This window comes from Staurois parvus, unplaced genomic scaffold (genome assembly GCF_062004578.1).
Source record: "Staurois parvus isolate SC_StPar_1 unplaced genomic scaffold, SC_StPar_1.0 ptg000390l, whole genome shotgun sequence".
NCBI classification, from domain to species: Eukaryota; Metazoa; Chordata; class Amphibia; order Anura; family Ranidae; genus Staurois; species Staurois parvus.
The window spans coordinates 6,430,001-6,450,244 of NW_028318186.1; the positions used below are offsets into that span (position 1 = coordinate 6,430,001).

At 38.3% G+C, this 20,244-nt stretch overlaps 1 protein-coding gene across 1 annotated transcript in view; it reads left to right on the plus strand.

Annotated features, from left to right (window-relative positions):
• The window catches only part of LOC149455653 (cytochrome P450 2K1-like), a 63,911-nt gene extending 44,077 nt beyond the window's left edge, over positions 1–19,834 (plus strand). The window contains exons 6-10 of the mRNA XM_089686046.1: positions 3,075–3,251; positions 4,934–5,075; positions 7,546–7,730; positions 11,281–11,422; positions 19,166–19,834. Coding sequence (XP_089542172.1) covers positions 3,075–3,251; positions 4,934–5,075; positions 7,546–7,730; positions 11,281–11,422; positions 19,166–19,344 — 825 coding nt within the window. The 3' untranslated portion in view covers positions 19,345–19,834. The remainder of the gene's footprint in view (positions 1–3,074; positions 3,252–4,933; positions 5,076–7,545; positions 7,731–11,280; positions 11,423–19,165) is intronic.
• Positions 19,835–20,244: the final 410 nt, after the last annotated feature.

Below are 20,244 nucleotides of genomic sequence, written 5' to 3' on the forward strand. Positions count from 1 at the left end.
AGATGAAGAGGATGAAGAAGAAGATGAGGATGAAGAAGAAGTAGGATGAAAATAAGAAGAATTCCAGTACAGCAAAAAGTGTATCTGCAGAGAGCTCCGCTATTTCTGACAGTTCTCTGACAGTTCCTTCACATTTACAGCGGTTGAAACATTGTATCTATTTGTTTCCGAATAAAAACATCTGTATCCTAAATGGAAACAAATAGATACAATGTTTCAACCGCTGTAAATGTGAAGGAACTGTCAGAGAACTGTCAGAAATAGCAGAGCTCTCTGCAGGGACACTTTTTGCCGGCTGTAGAAGGGATGAAAATCGGCCGATCGGGAAAAATTCGATTCGTGCATCCGAAGTTTGCTAATTTTCGGATTCGGTGCGAATCGAATTTTTCCTAATATTCAAAACGAATGCCACTTCGCCAAGCTCGATTCGCTCATCTCTAATCATGATGATCCAACGCATCCCAGTGTTGGAAACCATGGATGGAAGATTGCTGTGATGTGTTCAATCCCATTTTAATTTCTATGCTCGCAAGTTCATAGTTGCTAACATTTGGAAATAATTAGGAAGGACACCTTGAAGGGATCAAGAAGAACATTTTTAAACAAAATACAGTAGGGCCAGGGGGTACATTGAAGAGAAATGAAAGTAAAATAAGCCCCAACACTAATGTCAATGGATTAAAAAATGCCCCTTTTCTGGTATCAATGGGAGAAAATGTATTCATAATGTTTTGGTGTCAGTGGAACAGAATGTTTTCTTTCTTACTGTGTCACCAGCACACCACAAGCAGAGTCAGATTTAGTGGGGTGCTGGGGTGGGCTGTGCCCCCCCAGATTTTAGTTGTGCCCCCCCAGGTCTGAGAGTGCATCTACTGATCCAACAGCCAGTCTGATGAAGACAGCTGACATAGAGAGGAACTATGAGGGGGAAAATCGATGTAAGTGGGGAACTCTGATGGGGACACCTTGTGTAAGGGGGAAACCTGATGGGGACACCTGATGTCAGGGGGCACTGTGATGGGGATAATCAGTCATGTGTAAATGGACACTCTGAGGAATTGGTCATATGTAAGGGGACATTCTGATGGGGCCAATTTATGTAAGGGGGGTCTCTATTAGGGACACTGATGTAAGGGTGCACTCAGATGGGGACACCTGATGTAAGGGGGCATTCTCATGGGCACCTGATGTAAAAGGGGACTCTACTGAGTAGTCATGATGTAAAGAGGAACTCTGATGAGGACTCCTAAAGTAAAGGGGGACTATGCCAGGGACATATGACATAAGAGGGCACAGTTTCTGTTTAATCAACCTATAATAATAATGTTTCCCAGGTTGGGACACTGTGTTACAGATTATCAGTGACTCACACACAGTGTTGACATTATGCTCCCTGACTTTTTTTTTACTGCACCCCCAGGCTAGATCCAGCCCTGACCACAAGTCTTTAAATTGGGAAAATGTAATCAATCACATGAGACAATAATAATGTTATGGGCACAAGGCAGTTCCTTCTTCTTCAGATAACAGTGACAGCTATTAAACAAATACTGGGGCGTAAATAGCACAAAGCACCAGTTAGGATTGACTCCCCTCCCACATTCCAAATAACATCCCCAGTGTGAGACCAAGTAGTCAAACAGTCATCATGACTGCTTGCTGCCATAGCAACAAGCTTTTGCATCTTTTATTGTTTGGGTGCCCTATTGCACATCCATCAGTAGGATTGCCCACCATTGCATCCACCAATTAGCTACATCAGTTTGCACTTGGGTGCTAAACATCTCCCCTTTAGTATGCTTAGACATTAACCCAACATCTAGTATTATATAAAGACATTTTTTGTGCCCACAAGACTGTATTTAAAAAAACTGAACAGTCTCCACAGAGATCCTTCTCTCCACTCTCAGGTTAAACAGCTCAATCACTAAGTATATAAAACTAAGAAAATCATCAGTTCATTATTCTTCCAAGCGGACCCATGTAGAGGTATGCGGGACTACTATTTACACTTGTGCTCTTAGCCATGATCTCTTCTGTCTAATAACAATGGCATTGTGGGCAATTTTCATGCCTGGCCAAGCACCTAAGGAAGGGGCTTCCTCACGTCCCAAAATGTAATTGTTGTCTCATGTCAATGATGAATTTTTTATATTCAGTTGATATCATATGAAAAAACTTTTATTAAACAAAGGTCCCTCCAGTTTAGATCACTTCAGCACTTAAACCCTTACAGAATGCTCCATATGCTTCAACTGTGAGTGGGATAAAAAAAAAGCCCCACTTGCTGCCTAATCATTGCTGTCAGTGGGATAAAATAAGCTCCACATTGTTGCTGTCTGTGTGAGCAGAATGAATGTGAAATCATTGGTGTCAGTGAAGGCAAAATTAACCCCATACCATTATTGTTACAGGAAGCAAAATTAACCCCAAATAATTGGTTTCAGAGGGATAAAATGGGCCCCTGAAATCATTGGTGTCAATGAACGCAAAATTAACCCCATTTCATTTGTGTCTGTAAGAGCAAAATTTACCCTAAATTGTTGGTGAGTAGCATACATTAAGCCCCATTTATGGTGTCATAGGAAGGAAAGCAAATCCTTATGTTGGTGTCAATGGGATACAATAAGTCCCAAACTATTGGTGTTAGTGGGGGTCAAAATTAATTCCAAATTATTGGTGTCAATAGGAGAAAAATGAATCCAAAATTGTTTGTGTGAATGGGAGCACAATATAACCCCAAATTGTTGTTGTAAATAGGATAAAGTTGCTTCCTTTAATTGTGTTGGTGGAAGCAAAGCAAGTCCCATTGTTGGTGTCAGTAGGATAAAATAAGCCACATTGTTGGTGTCAATGGGATAAAAAAGCCACAAATCATTGGTGTTCAGTGGCTACTTACATGAACACACCCCACACCAACTGCACAGTATTCTGTATTCATGATATAGATACTGTGGAACATTTGGAAACCATGCAGGTTAGCATGTGCTTTTAATGAGCTTGCACTGAAATCTCAGTCAGCTCTAAGCCACATGGGAGCTAGAGTGTAAAACTTTTTAACTCATTTATTTCAGTTGTACAATGCATTTCCATCCCTATTCCGATGGATTCCAGGAAGTCACAAAAAAATCTATATGAACGTGGATGAACTGCAAGCATTTATTAGGAAAACCTTCACCCATCAGAAGAATGAACTGGATGTCAATGATCAGAGGAGTTTAATTGATGTCTTCCTTGTCAAGCAAAAAGAGGTATAACCTATTTTCTATGGCCTATCTGAGTTTTGGGAAGAGTGGGGAAAATCCAACAGGCTGGTTGTACAGACGTCAATTGGTAGATCGGCTTCTGTACAGTCAGCCTGCTCATACAGGGTGTAATAAAGGGTTAGCCTTATTACTTAAACATTTCTATGTTTAACCTTTCAGATATGCTGATATGTTACAATAATTCAGTCAACTCCAGAGTAAAATAATAAAAGAAATATACTTAGCTTGGTTTAAAGATGTATTACAGATGAGGAAAAAAAATAGATAAATACAGAATATTTCCAACTTCTTCCTTTGAAGTTCCTGTAGGCGACAGTCCTTGATTCATACTTCTCTTATGAATCTAACTCCAATGGCTTTTTGTCTTACAAGCATATATGTAGCAGTCCAAAAAACTAGAAAACTAGTAAAACTGGTTTGAGCCTCACCATAGAATAAAAAGGGAACAAATGTTATGAGACCATATGTCTCAGTATACATTAGACATATCATATATATATATATATATATATATATATATATATATATATATATACACACACACACACACACACACACACACTGTATACTGGACTCTAGAGCAGTGAAAATGTGTTCTCTGGAGTGACAATACACACTTCCCTGTCAAGCTCATGAACATGTCTGGGTTTGGCAATTGTGACAAGTGTAACGTTTGGTGGACGGAGGATTAGGGTGTGGGTTTGTTTTTCAGGGGTCTGGCTTGTCCTCTTAGTTCCAGTGAAGGGAAATCTTAAGGTGTCAGCATACCAAGACATTTTGGACAATTTCATGCTCCTAACTTTGTGGGAACAGTTTGGGGATGGCCCCTTCCTGCTCCAACATGACTTCACATTGCATAAAGCAAGACCCACGAAGACATGAATGAGTGAGCTTGGGGTAGAGGAAATTGAGTGGCCTGCACCTCCAGTCCTGACCTTAACCTAATACAACACATTTGGGATGAATTAGAGCAGAAACTGTGAGCCAGGCCTTTTTGTCTGACATCAGTGCCTGACCTCACAAATGTGCTTCTAGAAGAATGGTCAAACATTCCCATAGACACACTCCTAAACCTTGTGGACAGCTTTCCCAGAAAAGTTGATGCGGCTATAGCTGCAAAGGGTGGGCCAACTCAATACTGAATGCTATGGACTAAGACTGGGATGTCATTAAAGTTCATGTGCATGTAAAGGCAGGCGTACCAATACCTGTGGCAATATAGTGTATCTGTATGATTACATACAGTATACACTAACATAACTGATAACACAAAACTATTACTAATTTTCTGCAAATCAATAACTATTAAAAACCTACGCTACACATGGACTGAAATTCAGCCAGTATTTGCTTAACTGGTCAAATTTCCATCAATGTATGGCAGTCTTTAGATGTCTTCTTCTGCATACATGGGAGCCTTGAAGCTCTAGAAAATGTAACACTTCTTTATAATGCTGTTCCTCACCTCCAGTATGTTCCTATAGCCCTGTCACTATAATATTTAGCCATACTGGCCAACAGTAAGGTGGGAGTAGGTGGGGGTCATTGACAAACACTTCTTGGAAATGTCCACATTTGCCAGTTACAGCAACCTAGTATTTGGAGCTCTATATTATCTAAATTCCAAGGCAAATATATAATGTACTGTAAACTGTGTGAATTTTCAGGAAAAGCCAAATCCCAAGTTGTTTTTCACTGATGTTAATTTGGTACTTCTTGTGTCGGACATATTTGCGGCTGGAATGGAATCATCCGCAACAGTCCTTCGATGGGGCCTCCTGCTAATGGCCAAATACCCTGAAATTCAGAGTAAGTGATTTATTTTGAGCGCTGTTGACCTTGATTCAGGTGAGATTTTATACACCGAGCTCAGTCCCCCTAGCTACCTGAGTACTATTTAATGATGACCAAAACTATATGGCTGAATTAATATTTGCATAGATGTAGTCATGTAACATTACATTCAGGCAAAACTGTGGATGAGAATAACTATGAAGTGCACATGATCACCAGAAGGCTAGGTCTTCACTCACCAGATATCAGAGTCATAAAGGCTCTAAATAGTATGTTGTCACCAGTGGCCACTATAATCTTTTCTCATGGCTGTAAGAACTTTTCACAACCTCCAGAATAGACTCAAGTATAAATGGAAAGAAACCACAATGGTATATTTCAGGCTTATCTTCTTCTGAAAGTACTAGTTGCCTGGATGTCTCTGGCTCCATTAATTTGAGTCGCTGACCTGGAATAGGCATTAAGCAATGAAAGTCAGAATGATGCCAGTACTCCTCATCTGCATACTTGTTGAGAGTTAATAGTTTATAGGTAAAAAAACAACGAAGAAAAAATCCCAGTTCACTGCAAAGCAGGAATAAGAAACAAAGATTTGTTAATAAAAGGCAGTGTGTGTGTGTATATACAGTTGCAAGAAAAAGTATGTGAACCCCTTGGGATTACGTGGAGTTTTGCATGAATTGGGCATAAAATGAGCTCTGAACGTCATCTAAGTCACAACAATAGAAGAACACAGTCTACTGAACATAATACTACACAAACATTAGATGTTGCCATGGTTTAATTGCACATAACATGTAAACATTCACAGTGCAGGGAGGAAAAAGTATGTGAACCTTTGGACTTAATAATTGGTTGACCCTCCTTTGGCAGCAATAACCTCAGCCAAACGTTTCCTGTAGTTGCAGATCAGACCTGCACAACCATCTGGAGTAATTTTGGACCACTCCTCTTCACAAAACTCTTTCAGTGTAGCAATATTCTTGGGATGTCTGGTGTGAATCGCTCTCTTAAGGTCATGCCACGGCATTTCAATCGGGTTGAGGTCAGGACTCTGACTGGGCCACTCCAGAAGGTGTATTCTGTGCTGTTGCAGCCATTGTTTTGTTGAATTACTTGTATGCTTTGGGTCATTGTCCTGTTGCATCACCCATCCTCTGCGGAGCTTCAGTTGGCGGACAGATGGTCGTACGTTTTCCTGCAAAATGTCTTGACAAACTCTGGAATTCATTTTCCCATCAATGACAACAATCCGTCCAGGCCCTGAGGCAGCAAAGTAGTCCCAAATCATGATGCTCCGTCCGCCATGTTTTACAGTGGGGATGAGGTTTTGATGTTGGTGTGCTGTGCCTTTTTTTCTCCACACATAGTGTTGTGTGTTCTTCCCAAACAGCTCAATCTTGGTTTCATCTGTCCACAGTATATTTTGCCAGTAGTGCTGTGGAACATCCAGGTGCTCTTTTGCAAACTTCAAACGTGCTGCAATATTCTTTTTGGACAGCAATGGCTTCCTCCGTGGTGTCCTCCCATGTACTCCATTCTTGTTTAATGTTTTCCTTATTGTAGATGTGTCAACAAAATGTTAGCATGTGCCAGAGATTTCTGTAGGTCTTTAGCTGACACTCTGGGATTCTTCTTTACCTCATGCAGCATTCTGCGCTGTGCTCTTGCAGTCATTTTTACAGGACAACCACGCCTAGGGAGAGTAGCAACAGTGCTAAACTTTCTCCATTTGTAGACAGTCTGTCTTACCGTGGACACATGAACATCAAGGCTTTTGAAGATACTTTTGAAACCCTTTCCAGCTTCATGCAAGTCAACAATTCTTGATCGTAGGTCTTCTGAGAGCTCTTTTCTGCTAGGCATGGTTCACATCAGACAGTGCTTCTTGAAACCAGTAAATCCAAAACAGGTGTGTGTTTTTTAAGGGAAGGACAGCTGTCAGCAACACATCCAATATCATCACACTGATTGGAGTCAAGGTTGGCTCACTCCTGGCTCCAATTAGCTCTGGGAGAAGTCATTAAGCTAGGGCCTCACATACTTTTTCCTCCCTGCACTGTGAATGTTTACATGTTATGTGCAATTAAACCATGGCAACATCTAATGTTTGTGTAGTATTATGTTCAGCAGACTGTGTTCTTCTATTGTTGTGACTTAGATGACGTTCAGAGCACATTTTATGCCCAATTCATGCAAAACTCCACGTAATCCCAAGGGGTTCACATACTTTTTCTTGCAACTGTATATATATATATATATATATATATATATACTGGATTTTTTTTTTTACACTAGTAATGGCAGCAATCAGCGACTTATAGCAGGACTGTGGTGGGCATTTTGACACGGGGGGGGGGGGGGGGGGGGACTGACTAACTGTCACTGACATCCCCAGTGACACCAATACAGTGATCAGTGCTAATAAAAATCCTCTGAAGCTGAAGTGGCTAAATATGTCTGTATGTTTTTCTTTTATTGACAGAAAAAGTTCAAAATGAAATAGAAAAAGTAGTTGGTTCTGGAGAACTTTGTCTGATGCATAAAAAGCAGATGCCATATACTGATGCCGTCATCCATGAAATCCTAAGATTCGGTAATATTGCACCAACAGGTGTTCCCCATTCTACTGCTCAAGATGTGACTATAAAAGAATTTTTTATACCCAAAGTAAGTAGCAGATATTATCCTGTATTCATTAAAAGGACTGAGCAATATATCAAATGCATACTGGGCAAAGTAACAGGTTGCCTTTACTCTAAAGAGAATAAGAAACAATATGTGCTTGCCTTCTACCTACTGTATTTCCCAGTGTTGTTCCAATCCATCACTAGTCCATAGAAGAATTACCTAGTATTTCCCAGCTTGGGGGGAACATGCTACAATCCCTTTGATTCCTTGATGGGATGGTAACATATTGGAGATGAGGACAGGAGCTTAGTGATCATGCTGTTTTTATCATTTATGATTATCACCACAATTTTTACCACTGGTACAATTGTATTACCCATATAGAGGACCAAAAATATACCTCCAAAAAAAACTTGTAGGGTGTGGCCTATGATCCATATGTAGCAGATTTTTAAGGCCAGGCTCCTTCCTAGTGACTGGGGTATGTAAAATTTGCAACCACCCTTTCCAGCAGGTTCATCTAAGACTCAGAATCCTGCAAAAGCTTTCTAGAATGTTCAGTGACAGGAGGGTTGGTAACTCAGACCATATTTACAGCTAACCATTACACAGTTCCACATCATGAGAGGAACTCCTTAATTTGAGAGGCCTCAATATTTCTGGTAGCTCCAGACACTGTACAAGGGATCGATGCTCCACAGTCAAGTGGGATGCTGCAGCCCTGCGCAGTTGGTAGCTTCAACTAGTGGGAGTCCCAAGAGCTTTACTCCAAGGTGCACTCTCCACTCTCTTGTACAGGGCAACTATTCCTTCTCCATAGAGTTTATTAGGAGTCTCACTCACTCTTCATCCCAACACATTGCAAACACACAATTTTCAATCCAATTTGGATTGAGTTTTAATGGATGTATGGTAACATAACAATTATATTATCATAAGGAGGAATTTCCAACATAGTAAGTCTCAATAGAATATACAGGTGAAACTCGAAAAATTTGAATATCGTGCAAAAGTTCATTTATTTCAGTAATGCAACTTAAAAGGTGAAACTAATATATGAGATAGACTCATTACATGCAAAGCAAGATAGTTCAAGCCGTGATTTGTCATAATTGTGATGATTATGGCTTACAGCTCATGAAAACCCCAAATCCACAATTTCAAAAAATGAGAATATTACATGCAATCAATAAAACAAGGATTGTGCATAGAACAATATCGGACCTCTGAAAAGTATAAGTATGCATATGTACTCAGTACTTGGTTTGGGCCCCTTTTGCAGCAATTTCTGCCTCAATGTGGCGTGGCATGGAAGCCATCAGCCTGTGGCACTGCTGAGGTGTTATGGAAGACCCGGATGCTTCAATAGCAGCCTTCAGCTCTTCTGCATTGTTCGGTCTCATGTCTCTCATCTTTCTCTTGGCAATGCCCCATAGATTCTCTATGGGGTTCAGGTCAGGCGAGTTTGCTGGCCAATCAAGCACAGAAATCCCACGGTCATTGAACCAGGTTTTGGTGCTTTTGGCAGCGTGGGCAGGTGCCTAGTCCTGCTGGAAAATGAAGTCAGCATCCCCATAAAGCTCGTCTGTGGAAGGAAGCATGAAGTGCTCCAAAATCTCCTGGTAGATGGCTGCGTTGACCCTGGACTTAATGAATCACAGTGGACCAACACCAGCAAATGACATGGCTCCCCAAATCAACACAGACTGTGGAAACCTCACACTGGACTTCAAGCATCCTGCAGTGTGTGCCTCTCCATTTTTCCTCCATACTCTGGGTCCTTGGTTTCCGAATGAGATGCAAAAGTTGCTCTCATCAGAAAAGAGGACTTTGGACCACTGAGCAACAGACCAGGTCTGTTTTTATTTAGCACAGGAGTGGCTTGACAAGAGGAATATGACATTTGAAGCCCATGTCCAGGATCTGTCTGTGTGTGGTGGCTCTTGATGCATTGACTCCAGCCTCAGTCCACTCCTTGTGAAAGTCCCCAACAATTTTAAAATGGCCTTTTCCTGACAATCCTCTCCAGGCTGCAGTCATCCCTGCTGCTTGTGCACCTTTTTCTTCCACACTTTTCCCTTCCACATAACTTTCTATTCATGTGCTTTGATACAGCACTTTGGGAACATCCAACTTCTTTTGCAATTACCTTTTGAGGCTTTCCCTATTTATGGAGGGTGTCAATGATGGTTTTCTGCACAACTGTCAGGTCAGCAGTCTTTCCCATGATTGTGATTCCTACTGAACCAGACTGAGAGACCATTTAAAGGCTCAGGAACTCTTTGCAGGTGTTATGGCTTAATTAGCTGATTCGAGTGGGACACTTTGAGCCTAGAATATTGCACCTTTTCATAATATTCTAATTTTCTGAGATTGTGGATTTGGGGTTTTCATGAGTTGTAAGCCATAATCATCACAATTATGACAAATCACGGCTTGAACTATCTTGCTTTGCATGTAATGAGTCTATCTCATATATTAGTTTCTTTTTAAGTTGCATTACTGAAATAAATGAACTTTTGCACGATATTCAAATTTTTCGAGTTTCACCTGTACTGTACATCTTTCATAACTTTTAGTGCTTGGGAGTTCACAGTGACTACCTAAAATCTTAAAAAAAAAAAACTTTTGTCCTGTCTGTTCCCAAAAGGTTCTACAACAAGGGGAGACAGAACTGGCCAAGTGGCCCCCTAACCACAGCTTCTAAAAGGGTGTACTAAGATGAATGCTAAGCTGACTAAACACTTTGTCCCTTGTTAATTTGAACCTTATATTATTATTACTAATCAGGATTTATATAGTCTCAACAGTTTTGCAGTGCTTTACAATGTAAAGGGAGACAGTACAGTTACAATACAATAGAATACAAGAGTGTTTAGAGAGCCCTGATTATAAGAGCTAACAATGTAATGGGGTGGGGCAAGTGGCACAAAAGGTTATAACTGTGGGGGCTGAGCTAATGGAAGTGATAAAAGTTCAGTTAGTTGGAGATTTTCAGGGAGTGCCCAAAGCAGGCAGAGTAGGAGATAGCCAGACTGACTTAGGTAGAACGTTCCAGAGGATGGGAGAGGCTCTGAAAAAGTCTTGGAGATGAGCATGGAAGGAGACAAGGGAGCTTAAAAGCAAGAGGTCTTGAGAGGAGTGGAGAGGATGGTTGGGATGTCCAATAAACTCATATAGGTAGGATGGTGAGGTGTTCACAAACATTTGACCAGATTGCGTTATTTATTTTAGTCACATGGTAGGAAAAACATATTTAAAGCTTCTCAGGTTGCCCAGAAGTTAATTGTTTCAGCAACTATAAACAACTACAAAAGCAAGCATTAAGAAATTTTTCTTCTGAAGGCTTTTTGTAATGCATTCGGTCATTATTGCCATTGCTGCTATTGCTATACATCACTTCTATCGCTCTACACAAGTCAGTGTTAATACAATGTGTTTTTGTAAATGTATCTGATATGCATCTTAAATGCAACTCATATTTACCTGAACACATGCTGCATTTGACTTCTGAGTGTGATACCCATATACACAAACCCTTATTTACTGTATGTCCTGTCTGAACAGTTCTCTTCTATATCCTTTTTAGGGTACTTATATCATTACATTACTATATTCTGTGTTAAAAGACAAAGATTATTTTGAGAAACCAGAAGAGTTCTACCCTGAGCATTTTTTGGACTCAGATGGAAACTTTGTTACACGTGAAGCATTTATGCCATTTTCTGCTGGTAAGTAGTTTAACCACATCAATACTGGACACTTTCACCCCTTACCTGTTCAGACCAATTTCAGCTTTCATTGCAGTCACTTTGAATGACAATTGCGTGGTCATGTAACACTGTACTCAAAATGAAATTTCTATAATTTTTATTTTTAGACAGATAGAGCTTTCTTTTGGTGGACTTTAATCACCACTGTTTTTTTAGTTTTTGCTAAACAAAAAGAAAAAGACAATTTTGAAAAAAAAAGCATTTTCTTAGTTTTGGTTATAATATTTAGCAAAAAAGGAATTTTTATTCCTCACTGATGTGCGCTGATGAGGCTGCACTGATGGGCACTGATAGTCTGCACCGATTAGGCGGCAGTGATGAGGCAGCACTGATGAGGAGACACTGATAGGTGGCACTGATGGGCACTAATAGGCAGCACTGATGGGCACTGATAGGTGACACTGATGGGCACTGATAAGCTGCACTGGTAGACACCAATAAGCTTCACTTATGGGTGATGTACTGCTAATCAGGGCAATGATGATCAGTACCATGATTATCTATGTAAATGTGTCCTCTCACAGGAATGCCATTTATCGGCTTTCCTTTCCTCACACAGTGACAGTATGTGAGAAAAGGAAACAAAATTACAAGTATCCTCCTGCGCTCAATACAGGCAAGGTCCCTATCTCAACAGCTGCTGTCACTTTACCTTAAACCATTAAGTAGCCAAATATATACTATAAAATAGTGAAGTGCTAAATAAATAAATATATATATATATTAAGGTGCCAACAGTGAGTGTAAGTGCTATAGTGTTAACAGTTCCTTGTTAAACACTGGAACATTATAACCAATAGTGTATATTAAATAGAAAAAATCAACCTGAATCCATAATATATCAGTGATGATAAATAAACAAACCAGTGACAAATAATCTTATATCTCCAAAAAATTCCTTCTTCTCATTCACTATTTAAAGTGAAGAGTGCTCATCAATAATAAAAGGTGAACACGTGTATACAAAAAAACTTTTTTAAGTGCATATATAGAAAATATATATATGTATAAATAATATATCATATATATATATAAATAAATAGAGTCCATGCAAGTGTAACTTGTGATAGAACGGTGGTCTTCACTTCTAGTGCTCAAACACAAATCCTCAAATGGCAGCAGTGCCTGCTCACCTCCCCGCACTGACCCTCAAGGGGCCAAAAGGCTACTGATCTCCTCTATGGCCAATCTTTTTTTCCTCCTCCTCTCGGTAACTCAGCAGGTGATCACAGGGTCTCCACTTCTCCTCCACTCATATGTCATATAGGACACAAAACAGAGCTTCCCATAGTGTAATATTGTTTAATATAAGCCACTTCTATTACATATCGGTTGTACTCACATTTGATTTCCTGCTTACAAAAGCCTTCCACCTCATCCTATAGGTGTATCTCATGAACACAGGGGGAAACCAATATGGCCGCTCCGTTTGGACATGCGTCCCACGTGACCGGAAGTGACGTAGTTCCAAACCGGATATGGCGTACCGACGCGTTGCGTCACGTGCGTCGTGACTTCATCAGGGTTAACGCCCACCAGTGACTGAATGCATTTAAATAGGATCCAGCCTAAAAAACTCTTCCCAATTGAAGGGCGGGCTCTCGGCGGCCATTTTCCCGAAGCCCGCTATCTTCACTATACAACACGGAGGAACATTAACATAATGTCCCCCTATGGGGAAAACCTCGATCTATGCCACTATTTTAATACTGCAGTATATTAAAAATCTCTTTAATTTATTAAAAACCACTTTAATACACATATGTAATTTTATTAAATAGCCAACAATTAAAAACATTATATATAAAAACACTAAAAACCGTATATAAAAAATATATATGTATATATAAATACATATATTTCCACATCTTATTAAATTGCCCTTCTACATATAGAGACATCCTAGGTTTTAATATACCATATATTTCAATTATATAACCCTCAAGGAAATTAACCTTAATATTAAAATGAAACCATTTATACTTTAACCCCTAATAGAAACATCTCTACTGTATATAAGAACATCTCATATACATAAAAGGAATCATGTTGATACACCTATAGCTTGAGTTTACAGTATTCCTCATATTATATATATAAACCTTGTATTCATCCTTTTTGTTATATCTCATATATTAAAACAATTAAACTAAACAACATATCAATACACTAATAATTCAAATAAACTCGTAATGAATATATATTTAACTAAACTACTTTGTACTCCCGTCTATTCTAGCAATAGACCCAAAGTTTATATTAACACATGTTCCGATGTAAGATATATACATATATATCCATTCATATCAGACTACCACCACTAGGAGCTTCCTAAAAAATTATAAATAATCTTAAAAATTTAAAAGTCACTAATAAAACAATTTAAATCAAATTCCACATTGAGTCCAAAAGGTGCCTGTGTATGCATAGTAAAAATCCATCGAGATTCCGCCTGGCTCAAAGATTTAATCTTATTACTTCCTCTCCAGTGTTTGGTATATTTTTGTATCCCCCAGAACCTCAAACCTGAAGGATCCTTATTATGTTTTTTTAAAAAATGTTTGGATACACTGTGTTTCGGGAAACCATTTTTTATGTTCTGAACATGTTCCCTAATACGTTTCCAGAGCGGTCTTTTTGTTCTGCCTATATATTGATAACCACAGTCACACTCCAAACCGTAGACCACACCTTCTGTACGGCAAGTAATAAAATCTTTGATTTTAAACTCCATTCCATCAACATTACATTTAAAGGTTTTACGTTTCACATTTTTTCCTCTCGTTTCCCTGCACCCATAACAATGTCTGCACGGGAAAAAACCTATTTGGTCCAAAAATGTTGATTTTTTCTTCCTATCAGGTGGATCTAACACACTCTTGACTAACCTCATCCTTAATGTGGGTGCTCTTCTATAAATAAATTTTGGACAATCATCTAATATTGGGTTCAACACAGGAACAGATTTCAAAATTGACCAATGCCTCTTAAATATTTGTTCTATTTTTTTGTAGTGGACATTAAAGTCCAGCACAATGGCCATCTGACTATCAAAATTCTCGTCCTTCTTCTTGTCCAATATTAACGAATTCCTCTCCAGATTCCCGACTTCATTAATCTTTCTTTCAATTTCCTGTTTTGGGTACCCTTTATTTATAAATTTGTTCCCCATCACTTCCGCTTGATTGTTATACTCTTCTTGGCTTGAGCAGTTCCTTTTTAGCCTAACCAGTTGCCCCTTTAGGATATTATACAGCCATGGAGGAAAGTGGCAACTGTCTACTGGTATAAAGCCGTTCCTATCTACTTCCTTAAAAAACGTTTTAGTAATAATTTTTTCTCTTTCTATTCTAATATTAAGATCTAGAAAGTTGACTTGACAGTTATCATATGTCCATGAAAAATTTATATTTCTATTATTGATATTCATTCCATTCAGAAATCCTAGTAGTGACTCACTATTTCCTTTCCATATAATGATCACGTCATCTATATATCTGGAATATAACATAAGTTCCTCGGGGGTTTGATGATAAATCGCCTCTTCCTCCCAGTGGGCCATATACAAATTGGCCACACTGGGGGCATACTTAGCCCCCATAGCGACTCCTTTTATTTGCTGAAAGAAGGTCTCATCATGCCAGAAATAATTCTGTTGGAGGCCAAATTCTAAACATTTTAATAAATATCTTCTTTGTGGCCATCCAATATTAGTATATTGTCTCAGGCCCCAAGCAGCTGCCTCCACTGCTCCATCGTGATCTATAATAGTATATAAAGAAGTTACATCCGCACTTGCTAGAATAACTTCCAAATTTATCTCTATTTTATCAAGTAGTTGAATTAGGTGCTTGGTGTCGCGTAAATAGGCTCTGGTCTTTCGAACTGCGGGTTGTAAATAGAAATCCACATATTGACCTAATCTCGCCAGAATGGATTGTATTCCATTTACAATGGGTCTACCTGGAGGTTCCCTCATATTTTTGTGTATCTTGGGAATTGTATATATTATGGGTATCCTACACGTTTCTGGTACTAGGTATTTTGCCTCCTTTTTATTCAAAAATTTCTTATTTTCTCCTTCTTGTACAAGTTTAACCAATTTCTTCTTATATATTAATGTCGGGTCCTTTGGAATAACTTTATATGTAGTAATATCAGATAATTGTTTATTCAATTCCTGTAAGTAATACTCTTTCGACAGAATCACAATCCCCCCTCCCTTGTCTGCCGGTCTGATTACTATATTATCTCTTTTAGAGAGTCTATTAATTCCTGTCTGGATACCAATGTTGGTTGATAATTTTGGAATTTTGAGATTATCCAAATCTCTATTAATCATACGTTTAAAAACCTCAATGTGGTAATAGAAATATAAATTTTTCATGGACATATGATAACTGTCAAGTCAACTTTCTAGATCTAATATTAGAATAGAAAGAGAAAAAATTATTACTAAAACGTTTTTTAAGGAAGTAGATAGGAACGGCTTTATACCAGTAGACAGTTGCCACTTTCCTCCATGGCTGTATAATATCCCAAGCCAAGAAGAGTATAACAAACAAGCGGAAGTGATGGGGAACAAATTTATAAATAAAGGGTACCCAAAACAGGAAATTGAAAGAAAGATTAATGAAGTCGGGAATCTGGAGAGGAATTCGTTAATATTGGAAAAGAAGAAGGACGAGAATTTTGATAGTCAGATGGCCATTGTGCTGGACTTTAATGTCCACTACAAAAAAATAGAACAAATATTTAAGAGGCATTGGTCAATTTTGAAATCTGTTCCTGTGTTGAACCCAATATTAGATGATTGTCCAAAATTTATTTATAGAAGAGCACCCACATTAAGGATGAGGTTAGTCAAGAGTGTGTTAGATCCACCTGATAGGAAGAAAAAATCAACATTTTTGGACCAAATAGGTTTTTTCCCGTGCAGACATTGTTATGGGTGCAGGGAAACGAGAGGAAAAAATGTGAAACGTAAAACCTTTAAATGTAATGTTGATGGAATGGAGTTTAAAATCAAAGATTTTATTACTTGCCGTACAGAAGGTGTGGTCTACGGTTTGGAGTGTGACTGTGGTTATCAATATATAGGCAGAACAAAAAGACCGCTCTGGAAACGTATTAGGGAACATGTTCAGAACATAAAAAATGGTTTCCCGAAACACAGTGTATCCAAACATTTTTTAAAAAAACATAATAAGGATCCTTCAGGTTTGAGGTTCTGGGGGATACAAAAATATACCAAACACTGGAGAGGAAGTAATAAGATTAAATCTTTGAGCCAGGCGGAATCTTGATGGATTTTTACTATGCATACACAGGCACCTTTTGGACTCAATGTGGAATTTGATTTAAATTGTTTTATTAGTGACTTTTAAATTTTTAGGATTATTTATAATTTTTTAGGAAGCTCCTAGTGGTGGTAGTCTGATATGAATGGATATATATGTATATATCTTACATCGGAACATGTGTTAATATAAACTTTGGGTCTATTGCTAGAATAGACGGGAGTACAAAGTAGTTTAGTTAAATATATATTCATTACGAGTTTATTTGAATTATTAGTGTATTGATATGTTGTTTAGTTTAATTGTTTTAATATATGAGATATAACAAAAAGGATGAATACAAGGTTTATATATATAATATGAGGAATACTGTAAACTCAAGCTATAGGTGTATCAACATGATTCCTTTTATGTATATGAGATGTTCTTATATACAGTAGAGATGTTTCTATTAGGGGTTAAAGTATAAATGGTTTCATTTTAATATTAAGGTTAATTTCCTTGAGGGTTATATAATTGAAATATATGGTATATTAAAACCTAGGATGTCTCTATATGTAGAAGGGCAATTTAATAAGATGTGGAAATATATGTATTTATATATACATATATATTTTTTATATACGGTTTTTAGTGTTTTTATATATAATGTTTTTAATTGTTGGCTATTTAATAAAATTACATATGTGTATTAAAGTGGTTTTTAATAAATTAAAGAGATTTTTAATATACTGCAGTATTAAAATAGTGGCATAGATCGAGGTTTTCCCCATAGGGGGACATTATGTTAATGTTCCTCCGTGTTGTATAGTGAAGATAGCGGGCTTCGGGAAAATGGCCGCTGAGAGCCCGCCCTTCAATTGGGAAGAGTTTTTTAGGCTGGATCCTATTTAAATGCATTCAGTCACTGGTGGGCGTTAACCCTGATGAAGTCACGACGCACGTGACGCAACGCGTCGGTACGCCATATCCGGTTTGGAACTACGTCACTTCCGGTCACGTGGGACGCATGTCCGAACGGAGCGGCCATATTGGTTTCCCCCTGTGTTCATGAGATACACCTATAGGATGAGGTGGAAGGCTTTTGTAAGCAGGAAATCAAATGTGAGTACAACCGATATGTAATAGAAGTGGCTTATATTAAACAATATTACACTATGGGAAGCTCTGTTTTGTGTCCTATATGACATATGAGTGGAGGAGAAGTGGAGACCCTGTGATCACCTGCTGAGCTACCGAGAGGAGGAGGAAAAAAAGATTGGCCATAGAGGAGATCAGTAGCCTTTTGGCCCCTTGAGGGTCAGTGCGGGGAGGTGAGCAGGCACTGCTGCCATTTGAGGATTTGTGTTTGAGCACTAGAAGTGAAGACCACCGTTCTATCACAAGTTACACTTGCATGGACTCTATTTATTTATATATATATATGATATATTATTTATACATATATATATTTTCTATATATGCACTTAAAAAAGTTTTTTTGTATACACGTGTTCACCTTTTATTATTGATGAGCACTCTTCACTTTAAATAGTGAATGAGAAGAAGGAATTTTTTGGAGATATAAGATTATTTGTCACTGGTTTGTTTATTTATCATCACTGATATATTATGGATTCAGGTTGATTTTTTCTATTTAATATACACTATTGGTTATAATGTTCCAGTGTTTAACAAGGAACTGTTAACACTATAGCACTTACACTCACTGTTGGCACCTTAATATATATATATATTTATTTATTTAGCGCTTCACTATTTTATAGTATATATGTGAGAAAAGGAAATGCCAATAGCCGGCATTTGTTTACATGGGATCAGTTGTGATTGGACACATCTCATCACATGGTAAAGGGCAGCTGTGATTGACCCTTTACCTTGATCTGTGCTATAGCTCAGTCAGCAAGTGGTCAAAGTGGTGCAATTGTAAAGTGTCTTAAATAGGGGTCACAGGCAATCATTGCATATGACTTTGTTTTCTCAAATGGCAACATGGACACTTTATAGTGCCAATGTTGTGGCAAATAAATGATCTTCAGCACAATTCAACCATATTTTGTTTTAATTTTTTTTATATATGTGCAAAAGACATGTTTTCACACATCCATAAAGACTAACAATGGTCACCAGGGCTATTACTAGATTTTCTGCAGATACTCCACGGCAGCCCTGGGGGAAGTAGATTATTGGTAAAAGTAGCTATTGACTAAGAGAGTGCAGAAAAAAAGGACCTTTCTGTTAGTTTTGTGAACCCGAGCCTAATGTCTAAATAAGAGTATACATACAGTAAGCATCATGACTGGGAGTTAAGAGACACTAAGCTGGAAGTATGTCATTCCTACAGATGGGGAAAGGTAACAATAGTCCATAAAAACCTATTTTCTTTACTTTTTGTTCTAAGGTAAGAGAAGTTGTGTCGGGGAGAACTTGGCTAAAATGGAACTGTTCCTGTTCTTTACCACGCTGCTGCAAAACTTCACCTTCCGGGCTCCCCCAGGAGTTAAATTAGACCTCACGGGTGATTCTGGTTTCACAACTGCTCCATTACAGCACGAGATCTGTGCAATTCCTCGAAACTAAGGTGAACTGGCAACTCAAACATCTACATCATATATATTATACTCCTACAAAGTGTATGAGATGGGTAAACTAGGATCACCTACATCTTTCAAATGTCTTCAGGAGCAAGGAAGTTTTCTTCACATGGTTTGGGACTGTCTCATATCAGCCCATTCTGGTCTAAGGTGTTTGGATTTTTTGCCACTCACTATGAACTGCCAAAACAGATTGGTATTTGTTCGGATACTTTGATATGTCTAATTCGAAAACTCCTTCATCCTTTCTTTTTTTTTTTGATAAAAGCTGGGATTTTTTTTCAGCGAGAGGGAACACAGTTCCGTCACCTCAACCTCTGAGTGTATGTAATGGCAAGGGGTGCTGAGATGTGCTGGAGGGTTTATTGATGCTGTCTGCTGAATGATCTATTGTCATTGGAGGGGATCTGTTTTTGGATGGGAGTCTACTGTTGCTAGGGGGGAGAGGTTTTATAAGAAAAAAGTTAGCAGCTGACAAGAGCAGACCTGCAAAAGAGACGGTATATTATGAATCCTATGTGGAGTAAATTATCACCATAGGTAATGGGTGCAAATATTTTTATTGAGATCAATTAGATCATGAAAAGTTTGGCATTTGAATCATGGTGAACACACTGTCAATCATAAAAATAAAATCAGTGAATAAAAAAACAAAAAAAAGCATTCTAGCCAACTTGGATTCAACCACTATGGACTTCCTTAATACTTTTACAGAAGATTTTCTGTCAAATACTTATCTCGGTTTTTTCAGCCGTCTATACCGATGCCGCTAAGTGAAAACGCAGAACGCTTTTTTTGTTTTTAGTCACTAATTTTATTTTTATGATTGACACTGTGTACACCATGATTCAAATCCCAACCTTTTCATGATCTCATTGATCTCAAT